The sequence below is a fragment of the Eutrigla gurnardus genome (assembly GCF_963514095.1).
Source record: "Eutrigla gurnardus genome assembly, chromosome: 1".
Lineage (NCBI taxonomy): Eukaryota > Metazoa > Chordata > Actinopteri > Perciformes > Triglidae > Eutrigla > Eutrigla gurnardus.
This window is the reverse complement of record NC_139915.1, coordinates 36,413,869-36,431,368: the sequence shown is the minus strand read 5'-3', so window position 1 is coordinate 36,431,368 and position 17,500 is coordinate 36,413,869. Positions and strand designations below refer to the sequence as shown.

General features: G+C 45.3%; 1 protein-coding gene across 1 annotated transcript in view; it reads left to right on the top strand.

Annotated features, from left to right (window-relative positions):
• The window catches only part of LOC311018589 (SH3 and multiple ankyrin repeat domains protein 2-like), an 85,126-nt gene that overhangs the window by 5,660 nt on the left and 61,966 nt on the right, over positions 1-17,500 (top strand). Inside the window, 2 exon segments of the mRNA XM_084017617.1 lie at positions 74-151; positions 7,614-7,680. Coding sequence (XP_083873743.1) covers positions 74-151; positions 7,614-7,680 — 145 coding nt within the window.

Here is a 17,500-nt window from a genome sequence, read left to right as displayed (position 1 = left end):
AAATCTGTTTGTTTTTCGATGTGTTTATCTCTCCAGCCTTGTTTTCATGTATTTTTATCTCCTTCTCCTGCAGGATAACTGTGCCAGAGTGCTGCTTGTTCGTGGAGCCGACAAAGAAGTGAAGAACTACAACAGCCAGAGTCCATTTCAGGTAGAGTCAAACAACAAACAACAACAAGCCAACACTCTTCTTGACTGTAGGTCTGCATGTAAGTGAGATCAATTCCAGCTTCAGCGTATTAAGGGAAAAAAAATGTTTCATAGCAGCACATTTTCTTGGGCTCATTTGTTACCATGGCAACAGTGCAAAATGACCAAGGTCAACAGCAACAAGGGGATTGCAAAAACGTCTTTACCGGCAATGTTAGATTTGTTTGGAGAAGAACCAAAAAAAAAAGTGAGCACCGAACCCCCGACTGTTTAGTCGTTGGGCTTCCTGAAATCACAGCGTGTCGTCTGCAAAACATCGACTCCTGGGAACGAAGTTCTGGCTGCAGTTTAGAGTCACTGTTCTGGGAAAGGGTTTTTATAAATGACAGAACAAATGTGCAACCTCCTTTAATTAACTAAAGAGAGAATATGAAATTAATATCATATAATAATTAGTTAAAACAATCAATAATGTCTCCTACAAATGATGTCCCATGCAATGAAACAGCTCGTTAATTTCAAGGGGAAAGTCATATATCGTGGATTACGTTTGCTTTTGACGATTCTGAAAAAGTCTATATATATATATATATATATATATATATATATATATATATATATATATATATGTAGGACACTGTATAGATTATAGGAGACTGTGTTCATGTCAAGTACTTTTGTCCTCTAAACATAACCAAGTACTTTTGTTCCCTAAACATGACCAAGTACTTTTGTTCCCTAAACGTAACCAAGTACTTTTGTTCCCTAAACGTAACCAAGTACTTTTGTTCCCTAAACGTAACCAAGTACTTTTGGCCTCTTAACGTAACCAAGTACTTTTGGCCTCTTAACGTAACCAAGTACTTTTGTTCCCTAAACGTAACCAAGTACTTTTGTTCCCTAAACGTAACCAAGTACTTTTGGCCTCTAAACGTAACCAAGTACTTTTAGCCTCTTAACGTAACCAAGTACTTTTGTTCCCTAAACATAACCAAGTACTTTTGTTCCCTAAACGTAACCAAGTACTTTTGGCCTCTAAACGTAACCAAGTACTTTTGTTCCCTAAATGTAACCAAGTACTTTTGTTCCCTAAATGTAACCAAGTACTTTTGGCCTCTTAACGTAACCAAGTACTTGTACCAGTACCCGTTGTGTTGTTTTGCTTTGTTTCAATTTCTTATATTAATTCATTCCAACCATGATGTTTTTTACGAACCTTAAGTCGTTTTGTAGCTCGTTCTTTTTTGACTCACAACCGAGGCCCGAGATACGAAAGAGCCTCATCCAGGCGGGGTTTATTAAAGGTTGTCCCACGGGGTCCTCGATGGTCCTCCGCAGCCACTTCTCCAGTGGAATGCTTCACAGAGGGGTTGGTGCCCGGGGGCGGAGCCTGGGGGGCGGAGGTCACGTCGGAGGGGGGTCGGGTTATTTTGGCCCAGATCCAGCTCACATTTCTGTGTTGATGTTACGTTGCAGCTTTATTTCTGTTTGAGCGCAGTGCAGGTTCCAGGATCAATACTCTGACGCCAGCAGGACCTTTCAGCAAGCATCCGTTCTCTGAAACATCACGTACACTCACACTCACACCGCTAAACCTGCTGAGGATGTTTGGTACAGATCAGCAGAAAACCTTGTCTCAATGATGTCACATGCTGGCATTGATCCTGTTTGAGATACGATGTTTCCTGTTCCTGGAACGTGAGAAACCTGGTTATGATCAAAACAATCTTCAGGTCTGAACAGCAGTGCAGTCATTTCTTCTCTCAGACACCCAACAAATCTGTCATTTTGTCCGCCATCCGTTTTTAGTCTCTCAGAATCGCAGGCCAGAGATTCTTTCTGCAGCCAACGTTTTTTTTCACTGCCGTCGAGCAAAAACATACAGCGAGAAATCTGCTGTAACAGAGACCCAAACGGCAGATCTTCTACTGACGGTAGCCTCTAACAGCCCAACAACAAGCAGCCACTAGACATGCTGTGGACTCTCTGTTGTTTTCGAGTGGAAGAACTCGCTCCCTTGCTCTTACTATCTTTATCACCGTTGCACTCTCCACCTACACATGGAGCCAGGAGCCGCATCCAACAAGTTTATGCCTGTTTTTTTCTGAGTGGCCGGGCATTCTGGAAAAGGTAGGAATTCAGTAGCTGAAGTCGAGAGGGAAGATGGAAGGAAAGGAGGATTGGTGCATGGATGAACAAATTACAGCACGTGTTGAAGAGTATAGGATGGGGATTCTTGAACAGCCTGGGATCTGCTCCCATTGATCCGGTCTGGTTAGGGACTGCCTGTTGTTCCGATGGCCCGTTATTACGAAACCCAAATAGTCTGAAAAATCTCAGAGTGAAAGTCCATTTGTCCAAAAGCCCGTTATTCTCCAAAGAGAAAGGCCCATTATTCTGAAAATACAAACTCAGAAGCCTCAGCTCACCTTTCTGATTTTTTTCCTACTGACCCGCCTCTTAATACGAGTATTCACCTCCATTGGTTGGGTAAGAATATCAGCCAATCAGAGGCAGAGTAGGGCAGGTCTTTCCTTCACCATATTTGGACAAAAGAGCTTTTCGGTCCAATAAGACAGTCTGGCTTGCAGTGTTCAGGTCGATCAAAGGTGTGGGCTGGAGTTGTCGGGGGCAACCGTTTCTTTACGGCGCTGCTTCAAACACAAACTGTTGATATACATGTGGACAAGCGCTATCGTACCAGCGTCTGCTGTTGCATTAACACTTTCCAAACCAGGAACAGCAGACCCCAGACCAGAAGAATGGCGGTCTGTGGAGAGGAGTTTCCACGTTCTCTTGGGCGTCGAGTGTTTTCACCAGATTCTAGCTTTTTGGACTCTTGTTGTTGTTTTGCGTCTCTTTGGAGTCGTTACGCTGCTTTGTAATTGTGTCGGTCTATTTGCAGTTGTTTTGGTCTCTTTGTGGTCATTTTGAGTCTCTTCCTGATTGGTTCGTGTCTCTGAGTGATATTTGGTAGGTGAAGGCCTAGGTGGGCGGGGTTTAGTGATCCATCCATGCAGCTTGGGGGGGTTTATTGCTTTCTTCTAACCAAGTCCAACAGTTTCCAAAGAGAGGAGGAACTCTGCACGCTTGTCAGTCGGACGGTGGAACGGCTTGAGAACACCGTCGTTAGGAGCCAAGTTAATAACCGGAAAAGTGCAAATGTTAATAATAAGCGATTGCCACGGCTGAATGAGGCGCGCCGCACGCTTCTAATTAGGACATCAAGTGGGTGTGTGGCCGTCAGATAATATCATGTGTCAGTGCAGTGTGTGTGTGTGTGCGCGTGTGTGTGCACGTCACAGCTTAGCCTGATCACCATTGTTGAGCACAACAAAAGGACATAAATTTGAGCACCGCCGAGGCAATAGAAAATGATTTTCTTTATTCAACAAAACCCCGCCAACAGCCGGCCACACGTCCTCTCCACTTCCTGTGACCTTTTTTTCTCTCCTCCAGCAGCGCTCGCCTCCCTCCCGTCTGACCTCGCCGCTCCTTTAAGCTTTTCATCTTCTGCAACACCTAATTTCATCTTTTTTTTTACATCTCTTCTGCACTTTCTCCTCCACCGTTCTTCTCATCTGATTCCTCTCTCCACTCCTCATTATCTTCATTGTCTCCTCTCCCCTCCTCCCTCTTTATTTCCTGCCTCCCCCCTCCCCCCTCCTCTTGCTCCCATCATCCTCGGCTCCTTCTGTGGATGTGATTTCCCCCCTCTGCTTCTCCGCCTGCCTCATTATAACAGTCATGCAGCAGTGACATGTCACATACCGTGTGTCAGAGGCTTGTCAAGAAAGCACAAGCAGACGTTTTCACTTTATAAATGCTAACAGTGTTAACGTGAAGTGAATGTTGCTCCACGTCCACGTAGACGCCAACTAACTGAAGCCTCAGATCCACCAGGAAACCAGACCCCGTCCTGTCTGGGTTCATGACATCATCATGACATCATGATGGACTCAATGGATCTAGCAGGACCCACGTGGACTGGTTTACCACAGCTGGAGGACCCAGAATCAAGTATTGATCTGTGAATTAATATCAATAACCAGATGGAAAGGATGCTGAAATAACTCCATCATGATGGTGATCAGTAAAAAGTGCTGAGTCATGCTTTGTTAGGTCTGTCTGCAAGACCACAAGATAACTACTGTTAAAACGCTGGTTTTCTGAATGGAGTCTGGTTGATGGTGCTAGGCTACGCTAACATTGTAGCTGCTCCATCAACACTCCAAATAAGGTCATCTAGACATAAATACAGCAGAGACCTTGTTGTTTGGACCACAGACAGTCTCTGGTTCCTCCAGATAGTCTGGTCTGGTCTCTGGACTAATGTGAGCCACTATCTAGACCTCTGGGGGACCACAGACAGTCTCTGGTTCCTCCACATAGTCTGGTCTGGTCTCTGGACTCATGGGGTCTACTATCTAGACCTCTGGGGGACCACAGACAGTCTCTGGTTCCTCCACATAGTCTGGTCTCTGGACTAATGTGAGCTACTATCTAGACCTCTGGGGGACCACAGACAGTCTCTGGTTTAGTACACTACACTATGGACCACCGGCTCTTCTCTTCTTCCCGTCTGGACTTTTGTTCCACATCGATTGTTGATTGATTAAACGTCTCTCGCGTCACCATTTGTCTCCATGACAACCAGGGGAGAACAGGAAAGGAGTGTGTGTGTGTGTGTGTGTGTGTGTGTGGGTGGCGACGGTGGTGGTGATGGCAGTAGTGGGAGGTGGAATGATGATGAGGGATAAATTGGGATTTGCGCTCCTCGCGGCTCATTGGTCGACTGGTTTCATGTCATATTACCTCATCAGTTCAAATGAGAGCCGAACGCTTCTTTCACATGAAAACCAGCTGCTTTAATGCTGCCAGGAACCTTCAGGAAGAACAACTTCTGGAAAGTAAAGCTGAAGTGCCTTTACTTGTCATTCTCTAGTATAGAAGTCTATGAGAAAATGGTCCTACTTCTCTCTGCTGGCCACCAGGGGGCAACTCCTCACTGGTTGTATAGAAGTCTATGAGAAAATGGTCCTACTTCTCTCTGCTGGCCACCAGGGGGCGACTCCTCTCTGGTTGTATAGAAGTCTATGAGAAAATGGTCCTACTTCTCTCTGCTGGCCACCAGGGGGCAACTCCTCACTGGTTGTATAGAAGTCTATGAGAAAATGGTCCTACTTCTCTCTGCTGGCCACCAGGGGGCGACTCCTCTCTGGTTGTATAGAAGTCTATGAGAAAATGGTCCTACTTCTCTCTGATGGCCACCAGGGGGCGACTCCTCTCTGGTTGTATAGAAGTCTGTGAGAAAATGGTCCTACTTCTCTCTGCTGGCCACCAGGGGGCGACTCCTCTCTGCTTGTATAGAAGTCTATGAGAAAATGTTCCTACTTCTCTCTGCTGGCCACCAGGGGGCGACTCCTCTCTGGTTGTATAGAAGTCTATGAGAAAATGGTCCTACTTCTCTCTGCTGGCCACCAGGGGGCGACTCCTCTCTGGTTGTATAGAAGTCTATGAGAAAATGGTCCTACTTCTCTCTGCTGGCCACCAGGGGGCGACTCCTCTCTGGTTGTATAGAAGTCTATGAGAAAATGGTCCTACTTCTCTCTGCTGGCCACCAGGGGGCGACTCCTCTCTGGTTGTATAGAAGTCTATGAGAAAATGGTCCTACTTCTCTCTTGATGTATTATCTCAGTAAACATTGTAAACATGTTCATTTAGAACATTCTGGCCGCTGGAAGTGAAACCGTGGAAAACGGCGACTTCACCCCGTCTCTCTCTTCCTCCGGATGGCTTCCTGTGGGAGAAAAGCCTGTCGTAGATTCGTCACACATGGCGGCGTGCACTATGGGAGATCCTCCGAGTGAGTGGGAGATCCAGCCTCCTCCTCCTCCCCCTCCCCCTTCCTCCCACAGGAAACATCACATTCGCTGCCATGAAGAAAAGCAATGTATCGACTCACAGCTGAGCTCAAAGCAAACCTGGAGTATAATATTGTATATTAAAGCAGCGCGTTGAAAGATTGACGAGGGTCCGTGGTGGGGGGGTGATGGAGAGGATGGAGCTCTGCTTTTACAATCCACCGTCTCCACCTTGTCCTCCTGAATGTGGCTTCTCCAGGAACCGGAGCAGGCTTACGTAAGGCTGCTGGCGTTCCCCCTGGACATGTGCTCGTGTGCAAACTGTTTCTGCGGTGATGATGCCGACGGGAGGACGATGAAGCGTCGGCCCCGTGACACCCGGCGAGCACAAACACAACCTAAGCAGCGACAACGGGCCGATGTGGGTCAGCGGCCGTTTAACCAGCCTCTCCAGCAGCTGAGCGAGGGAAACAAACCCTCTCTGCTGCCCCCTGGTGGACGTACGGGGAAACACTGTTTAATGGGAGCTGGATGCTCAGAAGTGAAACCAACCAACACACAGCAGTCAAATACATATTCAGATCAGATACAAGTGACTGGAAAATGACAATCTATTTTTTTTCTTGCACCTTGATTTAGTTATTGTTTGTCAAATTGTGTTGAATTTATTGTAATATTTGTCCGGACATGAAGACAAGAAAAAACATGATTTTGTGAGACTTGAAAAAATATATATTTCAATTAATCTGGAGATTTATTTTGGGAGGTTGGGAAGCAATGTTAAGTAGAACACACACACACACAATTTCTTTTAAATTATAATTAATATTAAATATTTGTTGATTTTCATCCACTTCCAGAACAAAAATCTAGATATTGGATGAAGCCAGCTTCTAAATGTTTGTTTCATTTGTTTGAGTCAAAGGGTTTTAATGGAGAGAATTTTAGATATCTCTCAATGAATCAGAAAATTCCGATAATGAAAATCGATATCTGACATGTTTTTGGTAATAAAATGTCGCATAAATCCGGCTGTGAATGATATCAGAACAAACCCGTTATGATGAAAGGAATAGAAGTGGATGTAAAAGCTGCTGAAGTGGAGAAATTCTGAATAGAATTTAAAAATGAACTAATAGATATCAGCATGAAACTTCCCCAGTTGATGACTGACATTTTAAAAAGTATGTTTTCTGAAATGTTATGCTTGAATACGATAATGAGGTGTTATGAACGGACACGAACAGACAAAGTACTAAAATCATGTTATGGATGCTAAATGTCCTCCATTAAATGTTAAAATCCAGTGGAACATGTGACTCGACCGTGTCATGTGTGAATCTTGACTTGTACACGTGTGTGTGTGTGTGTGTGTGTGTGTGTGTGTGTGTGTGTGTGTGTGTGTGTGTGTGTGTGTGATAGATTACTAGATTCCACATGATTAAAACCACAGACCTTGGATCTTTATTGAGTTCAAAGGGAGGAGATGAGTCCTATTGTGTGCCGGCGTGACTCCTCCTCCTCCTTGGACTCCTCCGTCATAAAAGTCACTCCTGCTGTGTTTGTGTGTTTGTGTGACCTGCTGTCTCCTCTGTCCAGGTGGCCATCATCGCCGGGAACTTTGAGCTCGCCGAGCTCATCAAGAACCACAAAGAGACCGATATCGGTGAGTAGCCGGCCGGCCTTTTCCCTGAGTCACCCTCGGGATACATTTCAAATCCCCCGATGGTTTGACCTCCTGGTATAATCCGGCGGGATTACCGGAGCGTTGCCGAGGCGATGGAAGTTGATGTTTACGGCGGGACAATCTCGCGGCGATTAGGCCGGCAGAAATGTTCGACGCCTCAGCCGGAGGGAGCTGATTGGTCGCTCACTGGAGGTGTCGACTGATCCGCGTGGACGGATTTCATTTAGTCGCTAGATTGATTTAATGATTCTTCTATTGATTGTGATTGTTAATTATATTACAGAATGATCAGTTTTATCCTCTCTGGTTGTATAGAAGTCTATGAGAAAATGGTCCTACTTCTCTCTGCTGGCCACCAGGGGGCGACTCCTCTCTGGTTGTATAGAAGTCTATGAGAAAATGGTCCTACTTCTCTCTGCTGGCCACCAGGGGGCGACTCCTCTCTGGTTGTATAGAAGTCTATGAGAAAATGGTCCTACTTCTCTCTTGATGTATTATCTCAATGTGACGTCCACTTCTTATAAACCGTGAGTGCAGTTCAGAGGTGTTGCTTTGGGCAGGATTGACTTCCTGTTGGGCAGGATGGACTTCCTGTTGTGCAGGATGGACTTCCTGTTGGTCTGTTGGGGGGGATCTCAGCCGTCTGCCTGCTATGGTGGAGGATTAACGCCAACCACGCTCTCCTCCTCGACTTCCCCTGAAGTTTCTTTGGGAGATGCTGGAGACGAAGAGCGTCACTGTTGGAAGCTCTGACGTCTGAGGCTGCGTTATTCGATGCCTTCGCAGGGACGAACGGCACAGAGAGAGAGAGAGAGATTCTCTTCCTCTTGCTATTTATTACCTTTGGTTGCTAAGTGGCCAGTTGCTCACTTCTGAAGTTTGTGGAGCGGCAGATGATGGCGATGACAGCACATGGAGTGACATTTAAAGTGTACTAGTACTGGTAACCATCACAGCTTCGGTGTACATGTACATGAAGGTAGTAATCATCATGTACATGCGTCGGAGGAGAGACGGTGACTCGTGTGTGCCTCGGGATTACGAGGCCGTCGGGGGGAAATGAGAAAAAGATGAACAAAGAAATAAATATATAAAGCAGGAAGATGAGGGAAACTAATCTAATCTACAGATGTAATCCTGCTGCCGATGCCCTCCATCGCGAGCGACCTCACACGCCGTCGACCTGGCGAAGGGCTAAGTGGGACGCGGTGACGCCCCCAAAAGCCTCATTTCATCGTCCACATCTGCTACCCCCCCCCCCCCCCCACCACATTAGCTGGTCGTGTCCAGGTAGTCGCTCTTCGTTCCGTCTCCTCTGAGCCGTCGTGGATTTGGAGATGGGACATTTTTACTTCCGGACTCTCGATTGGCCACCATGGGTTCAGCCTGCTGCAAAGGTGGGTGCACCCCCACCCTCCAACCCCACCCTCACCCCCATCCTCCAACCACACCCTCACCCCTCCCACCACCTGCCCCCCCTCCTAGTCCTATTAGCCTATCTATTTTAACTGCCAAGGTTTCAAATAATAAGCTTGGTCAGCTCTCCTTGGTTGGTTTCTGGAACCCGATGCATTATGGGTAGAGCAACAGATGTCCACACAGGGAGAACTGGCCCCTCCCCATGTGGACGCTCTGCTAACAAAGTTAAGATCCGCTCATGTTGGCCAGAGCTGTTGAACTGAGAACTTTGCAACCAGTGAAGGAAGTGACCATATTTGGACTGCAGAGGAGCGACAGGTGGATCTGATGAACACAAGCGGTAGAGCAGCACCCTTACTGGATCTGGATCCATGTGGATTCTGGTGTGAAACTGCAAACAAATTTAGCTTCATAATTCAAGGTCAGCTTTACAGCTAAGTGTTAAAGTCATCTTAGTAGCTAACTAGCATTGGTAGCATGGTAGCAACCTGTCAATCAGCAGGTAAGCCCCGCCCCCTAAAGCATCCCCTGCTTTCTGGTCTGGTGGACTCTAAATGGACCATCATGTACTAAATGAACATCATGCTGGATTGAAGAAGACTTGAAACTAGAGATTGAGACCATAAACTCATGTTTACAATGTTTACTGAGATAATACATCAAGAGAGAAGTAGGACCATTTTCTCATAGACTTCTATACAACCAGAGAGGAGTCGCCCCCTGGTGGCCAGCAGAGAGAAGTAGGACCATTTTCTCATAGACTTCTATACAACCAGAGAGGAGTCGCCCCCTGGTGGCCAGCAGAGAGAAGTAGGACCATTTTCTCATAGACTTCTATACAACCAGAGAGGAGTCGCCCCCTGGTGGCCAGCAGAGAGAAGTGCTTGAATCCAGTGAATTATTGCATCACACGGCCGTTCAGCATCGCTGGCATCTCCAGACAAGAGACAAGAGGGCCAAGGCTGTGGAGTATGCTGCGATGTGATTGGAGGAGAGAGAGGCTTCAGACGGAGGTCAGCATGTGTGAGAGTGTCTTTGACCTTTATGCTGATGGACGTTAGCGGGATTTACGGTGGCTCTGAGTGGCCAAAAGCCAACGACACAGAAAATCAAACCTGTTTTCCTAAACTTTAATGCCTGATTAAAGTAAACCGTGAAGGTGGCGCTAAGTACAACCAAATGCTGAACATTTTCAGACAACTAAATGTCCCAATAATCCAGCGTGGAGTAATAACACACTGAAAGTGTTAAAGTTCTCCGAGCGAGAGAGAAACCTTCCCAGAATGCAGCGTTCATGCCCGAAACCTGAAGACCAACAGACAGATGTTTGTTTCTCGCTCTCCTGCAGTGAAGTATAATAGAAACATGTAAAAACACCTGAGATACTTTGTTGCTTCTATAGACGTCAACGATGAGTCAGCAGAATTCCGATTCAGCTGGAAGCCTCACGTCTGCAGTAAAACAGCTTCCGTCACGCTATGACATCATTACTGTTTTTAGCTTTTTGTCATTTGTTAACTTTGTTGCTGGAGAGAAACAAACACAGGACTTTCACCCAGGAGACCGCCGCTTGTGTCGCATCTGAAACTAGAAGTCAGCGCTGGAATGTCATGTAACTTACCGTACTTAAGAAAATCCCAAAACACAATCTTTTCCTGAACCTGAATCAGACGTTTTGTTGGGTTGAATCATTGTCGCTGTGATTTCTGATCTAGAAGCCTAATAATAAATACATATCCTGTATGTCAATGTATTGGAGCAAGTTGCATTTTAGTTTATTTACATTGTATTGTTTTACTTCAATGCTCAACATCCTTCCATCCTCTCATGAGTTATAATTTTCTCTTTTTTTATGCAATTTTAAATCACAATCTCTTTAATAAAGAGTTGATAATTTGAGTTTTTATCCATGAACTCTGGAAGATGATGCCGGATTGAATTTGAAGAATAAGCGACAGATTAAACTGTAGTGAGAACAGTTTGTTTTATTCTTTATTTAAAATCAGTGGTGGATATAAAAAGTTGTATCTGAATAAATGAATGTATTCATCAGTGTGAGACGTTCAAGGACACGTGTTTCTCTGTAATCTGGGTTACTTTCACTCTCTGAAGTCGTTGCTATATTTGGCTGATTGTGCCGGCAGCTTCCAGGAAGGAGGACAGACTCGCTCTTTACGAACTCCACTTCCTGCCGCGAGGACGCACCACGTTGTTCACGTTAACGCCGACACGTTTATCGTCATGTTGGGATTCATCGTACAGTGTTGAACCAGCTGTAATAACAATGTGCATGACCACGCTACGTTGTTTTAAGCTACGTTGTTTTACGCTACGTTGTTTTACGCTATGTTGTTTTACGTTACGTTGTTTGTGTTTTGTTGTTTATGTTATGTTGTTTATGTTATGTTGTTTTAGGCTACATTGTTTTATGCTACGTTGTTTTACACTACGTTGTTTTACGCTGCGTTGTTTTACGCTACGTTGTTTTACGCTGCGTACCCTGAATACAGGACAAGCGGTAGACAATGGATGGATGTTTTACGCTACATTGTTTTGCGCTACATTGTTTTGCGCTACATTGTTTTACGCTACATTGTTTTACGCTGCGTACCCTGAATACAGGACAAGCGGTAGACAATGGATGGATGTTTTACGCTACATTGTTTTGCGCTACATTGTTTTGCGCTACATTGTTTTACGCTACGTTGTTTTACATTACGTTGTTTGACGTTACATTGTTTTACGTTACGTAGTTTTACGTTACGTAGTTTTACGTGACGTTGTTTTACGTTACGTTGTTTTACGTTACGTTGTTTTACCTGTGTTGTTTTACCTGTGTTGTTTTACACTACATTGTTTTACGCTACGTTCTTTTTTACGTTGCGTTGTTTTATGTTCTGTTGTTTTACGTTCTGATGTTTTACGTTGCATTGTTTTACGTTCTGTTGTTTTACGTTCTGATGTTTTACGTTGCGTTGTTTTACGTTCTGTTGTTTTACGTTCTGTTGTTTAGCATTGTGTTGTTTTACGTTGCGTTGTTTTACGTTGCGTTGTTTTACGTTGCGTTGTTTTACGTTGCGTTGTTTTACGTTCTGTTGTTTTACGTTCTGTTGTTACGTTCTGTTGTTTCACCTTACGTTGTAAAACCTTACGATGTTACAATGTTGTTACACGTTACAATCTTCCGTTTTCTGTTGTTGCGCGTTTTGTTGTTCCGTTCCGTTGTTGTTTTTATTATTATTATTATTACTATACAGTCAGAGAGGGGTTGCCCCTTGGTGGCCAGCAGAGAGAATGCAGTCTTGAGGCACAGCGTCGGCTTCACTCTTCAGAACCGGATGTTGCTGCCTGTTTTTTTAACTTCAACTTCAACTTGACTTTATTTATAGAGCACTTTTCATACATAAACATGTAACACAAAGTGCTTTACACACATCAAAAAGAAAAATAGAAAAAACAATTACAAATATAACCCCTCCCTCCCACCCTCCATACTACACACGCACACACACACACACACACACACACACACACACACACACACACACACACACACACACAAACATACACACACACCTGCACACTCTCACTACTGACAATAGGGAGACATGGCATGACGCTGATGATTGAGGAAACGCTATCTTTGGGGCCATCCACACTGGGAGGAGTCGCAGGCTGTGCCACAGGGGGCACCAGTGCCCAGGCCCCCCGACCCCGACCCCGACAGTCAGCCGAGCCGAAGGGACCCAGGGACAGCGCCCCCAGCAGCAGCCCAGACACAGCTCCCAGTGTGGAAGACCCCCCTGAGGAAACACTGGAGTTAAAGCTAAAAACTAAAAGCATAAAATAGGATTAAAAAAAACATGAAAAAATAAGTAAATAGAGTGACCAGCTTAAAAGGATAAAAATATATAAGATAATAAAATAAAACAATACCAATGATAAGTAAAACAACTAAAATGATTTAAGATCAATATCATCTTAAAAACAAGATAGAAGCAAAAATATAAAATAAGATAGAATCACATAAGAACGTAAGAAGAGTTTAAAATACTAGTTAAAAGCCTGATTAAAAAGGTGTGTCTTTAACCTTCCTTTAAAAATATCAACTGTCCCTGAGGCTCTCTGGCAGGCTGTTCCACAGGTGGGGGTCATAGTAGCTAAATGCCGCCTCACCATGGGTTTTAGTTCTGGGTTTTGGTATGGATAAAAGGCCGGTGCCGGAGGACCTCAGGGTGCGCGAGGGTTGATATGGTAAAAGCAGGTCAGCTAAATAAGAGGGCGCAAGGCCGTTAAGACATTTAAAAACTAGTAAAATAACCTTAAAATCGATCCTGAAGCGTACAGGGAGCCAGTGACGCTAAAACTGGTGTAATGTCAGTTGTGTGATAATTAACACAACGGGCCCTAGTTTCGTAGACCAGGCGCAGTCAGCTTTCAGCGCACGCCGCGCCGACGGGGTGTGTCCGCCTGGACTTTGCAAGTTTCGTGCACCGCGCAGGCTCGCGCAGGCACACCTCCCGTCTCGCCCACCGGCGCAAGTGGGAAAGAGGGAGGAGAAGAAGGCGTGAGTGGGAGACGAGGAGGAGACGAGGCGTGGACTGGGATTAATACAGCCGATTCAGATCTTCACCAATCAAATGAGCTCCTCTCCTCTCCTTTAATGCGTTAGGGGAGGTTCAGTGTAAGTTCCGTCTTTTTACAACCCGATATCAGAAGCAGCGCCGGCGCTCCCACCACGCGCATCACGCGCTGTGCGCGCGTATCATAATAATAACAATGCCCATATTATAAAAAAACAGGAGAGAGAGAGGGAGATGTTTTGGTCCGAGAGGCTGAGTTTCCGTTACGCGTGCCATCCGCCTTTGATCTGACGTCAGATGTGACGGGACAATCTATATAGATATAAATTCACGTGTTGATTCAATTAGTTGCATTAAATAGTGTTTGTTGTGATTATTTATTGCATTTAAATGTGCCTGGAACTGTGGAAACCTGCCTGTGAGGTCTCGGTGACGTGTGCGCACTGCGCGCCGTCAGCCAAACTTCCACTCCGCCAGCTGTGATTCGCCTTGAATGAATGGACTTTATTTACGCCTTGCGCCGAGAGTAGACCAGGTCGGAGCTGGCGAGCTTTCAGCGAAGTCTCGGCGAGGCTTTTTGCCACGAAACTTCCGCTACGCCAAGCTGAATCTGTGACGCCTCCCCCTGCTGCGCCGCCACACCCATCTTGGCGCAGGCGATCCACCAAACTGCCAAACTGACGGTGCGCAAGGCTGCGCGGGTCGAAACTTGCACTGCGCCGGCTGCGCCACCCTGCGCCGCCCTGCGCTGGTCTACGAAACTAGGGCCCAACGTTTCAGCGAATCCTGGACTAACGAGGAAAACCAGGATGTAGCGGAGTCTCTTCTGTTTTTTTTAAATCCTGGGAATCTCTTGTGTGCTTTTCCCTTCATATTTCATACGTCGACGAGTTATTAAATGGCACAGTATGGAAATCTGCTGCCATCGCTGCATTATTGCATACTTTATGATCACATATGCTTTAGCATGTAGCCATCTGGTGTGCTGCTCCTCAGCGGGGTCAGTCCTCCGACGGATCCGGATCGCTGTGTTAACACGCTTTCAAGTTGTGGCGCTAAGAGCGAGAGACACTGGGCTCTAACAATCATTAATGAGGAGGGCGTGCGACCACATGACTTCACACAACAGAGAGAGAGAGAGAGAGGGAGGTATACATGTACGTTACATCAGACAACAGGCAGGTGTGCTCGCTGATGTGTAAGTGGAGCTTTAATGATGTATGGAGCCGCCCCCCCTCTGAGTTGCTTAGCAACAACAAGGATGTGTTGCTGCTCGCCAGTCTGTCATCCTCTAAAATAATCTGATTTCTCCCAGTATCCTCTGCTCCCAACCAGCCGCTCAGCTCTCAACGCTAACTTCCTGAGAGATTATTCACATTAACACAATGTTTTATTTATTTATTTTACAAACGGACAAAGTAGTAAAATCAACAGCTAACTGTGTATTTTAGAGGTTTTCTTTCCACTGAGCTGAAATAAAACCACCAAGATCTCTAAATGGATCAGTGCTGATAACGTCGTCCCGTCCCTCACTATGTCACAACTGTAACCAAAAAATGTCTTCTTTTTTAAAATGAACGCATGCAAACGTGTTCTAGTAGGAACTGTGCATTATGTCTTTAAAACAAACAATTAAATCATGTCAATATAGAATTAAATATGTTAGTATAATGCTGAAAACATTTACTTGAGTGTTTTTCTTTTATTATTGAATATTTCTAATATGTGTACTTTCTACTCCTCACATTTTCAAAACAGGCTTATTACATTAGTTTTAATGCATTTTAGGGGAATTATTGATTTAGTTTATTATTAATATGACGAGAGATTCAGTTAGACCTGATAAAAAAATAGCCAGTAGAAATGACCTTCGTAGGGGTACTTTATACTTTCTTTTTATACTTTGAGTACATTTCAGTACTTTTACTTTCTACTTGAGTGGTCAAAGAAGAATAAGTAATTCTACTTTTACCAGAGTCTCTTTGAACACAAGTATATGTACTTCTACTTGAGGACAGAACTTCTGGACTTTTGATTCGTCTGGTTAAATAGAAGTCAGTAAAGTATTTTAATATTTAATATACTCACTTTATAAAAGTAATTTTGTTCCAAGTTTTCAACCTGTGAAACTACTTCTATCCGGCTGTTGTTCATCATACAGATATCCAGCTGCTTTAATTTCTGTTTTTTTACTGCACGTTGTTTTATTTGCACTTGTTTTGAAGTAGGCTCATTTTCTCATAGACTTCTATACAATCAGAGAGTCGCCCCCTGGTGGCCGGCAGAGGGAAATACAGCTTTAAGGCACTTCAGCATGGCTTCACTTTTCAAAACCAGATGTTGCGTCTCTTTCGGATGTTAACACATCTGTGTCTGACACGTTTTTATTGCAGCACAATGATCTTACAGGACTCTTTCTGGAGGTGTCATCACTTCTGCTGCTCCGCTGTGCAGCGCGTCTCAGGGAGCAGGAGAGGGAGGTGCTTTAGGGGCGGGGCTATGGCTATGGTTGTGTGTGTGTGTTGGCGGAGGGGGGGTCGTGCTGGACCCGGAGAGGAGGAGGGACCGGGGGGGAGGAGGCGGTGGCTGTGGAAGGTGTGAGCCGCATCATGTGAGCTGCGAGCGGCTGCGCCTCTCCGCGGAGTCGCTGTCCGTGGTGCTGAAAGGGAAAGTGAGCGGGGGTCGAGTAGAAGCGCTGTGATATGCGCGAGCCGTGACGTCACTTCAGAGTAGCAAAAGGAGGGAAACATGAAGTCGATCATCAATGCCTTAAAAAAGGAAGGTAGGTGTTTTTAACACTTTTCCAACGAGGATGTGGAGGAATGTCCCCTGCTGCCTTCATCTCTGGCTTCCCGTCGTTTCACCGGCAGGACGTCGGTGCGCGTTCACGATGCCAGATTAATCCGCGACTTCTTCTTTTTTTTTTTTTTTTTTTTGATTGTTCGGTGAAAATAGAACAGGACGCGCCGGATGAGTTCTTAGTTTTTTAGGTCACACGGAGAGAAAGGTGGAGAGAGAGGAAACGCGCTGCTTTGCTGCTGTTTTTCTCAATGAAGAGGCGCGAGCTGCGTGGAGGTCCGGGTCTGCCGAGGACCGGGTCATGGATCTGGATCTATGCGGGTTACTGAGGTCGTCATGAAGAAACACTCACTAGCACTAATAAGTAGGATTTATTCGGATTCATAGAAGGTGTGTGTGTGTGTGTGTGTGTGTGTGTGTGTGTGTGTGTGTGTGTGTGTGTGTGTGTGTGTGTGCGCGTGTGTGTGTGTGTGTGTGTGTGTGCGCGTGTGTGTGTGTGTGTGTGTGTGCGTGCGCGCGCGCGTGTGTGTGTGTGTGTGTGTGTGCGTGTGAGGTGAACGAGGCAGGTGAAGCCTCTCCTGGAGGAATTTATTCCTGATATTTTTCTAGTTGTTTTCTTATAGGAGGAGAAACCAAACCTCCTGATTTGTAAACGTGTAGTACTTTAAGCTTTCTGCCGCTTTGCATGCTGGGATTTCTCGCAGCTTTTTTGAAACTGGTGGGCGGCTCCATAACAGAGGTTGTGTCTGAAATCTACATGGTGAGTTTCTCCCGTGTCGTAGTGGTGTTTGGAGGTTTGATTCTGCCCTCTGTGGCCGACTCAAAGTCACCGTAAAGGTCACGAAGCGAGCGTTCTAGACCATCATGCATTGCTTCGAAGGAAAGTACAGACGGAGCAGCGTGATTGGGACAAATCTAAGACAATAATATATTTAATGTGAGCAGGTATTTTTATGTATTTGTTCATTAGGAATAAATACGAAAATACAAAAGCATCG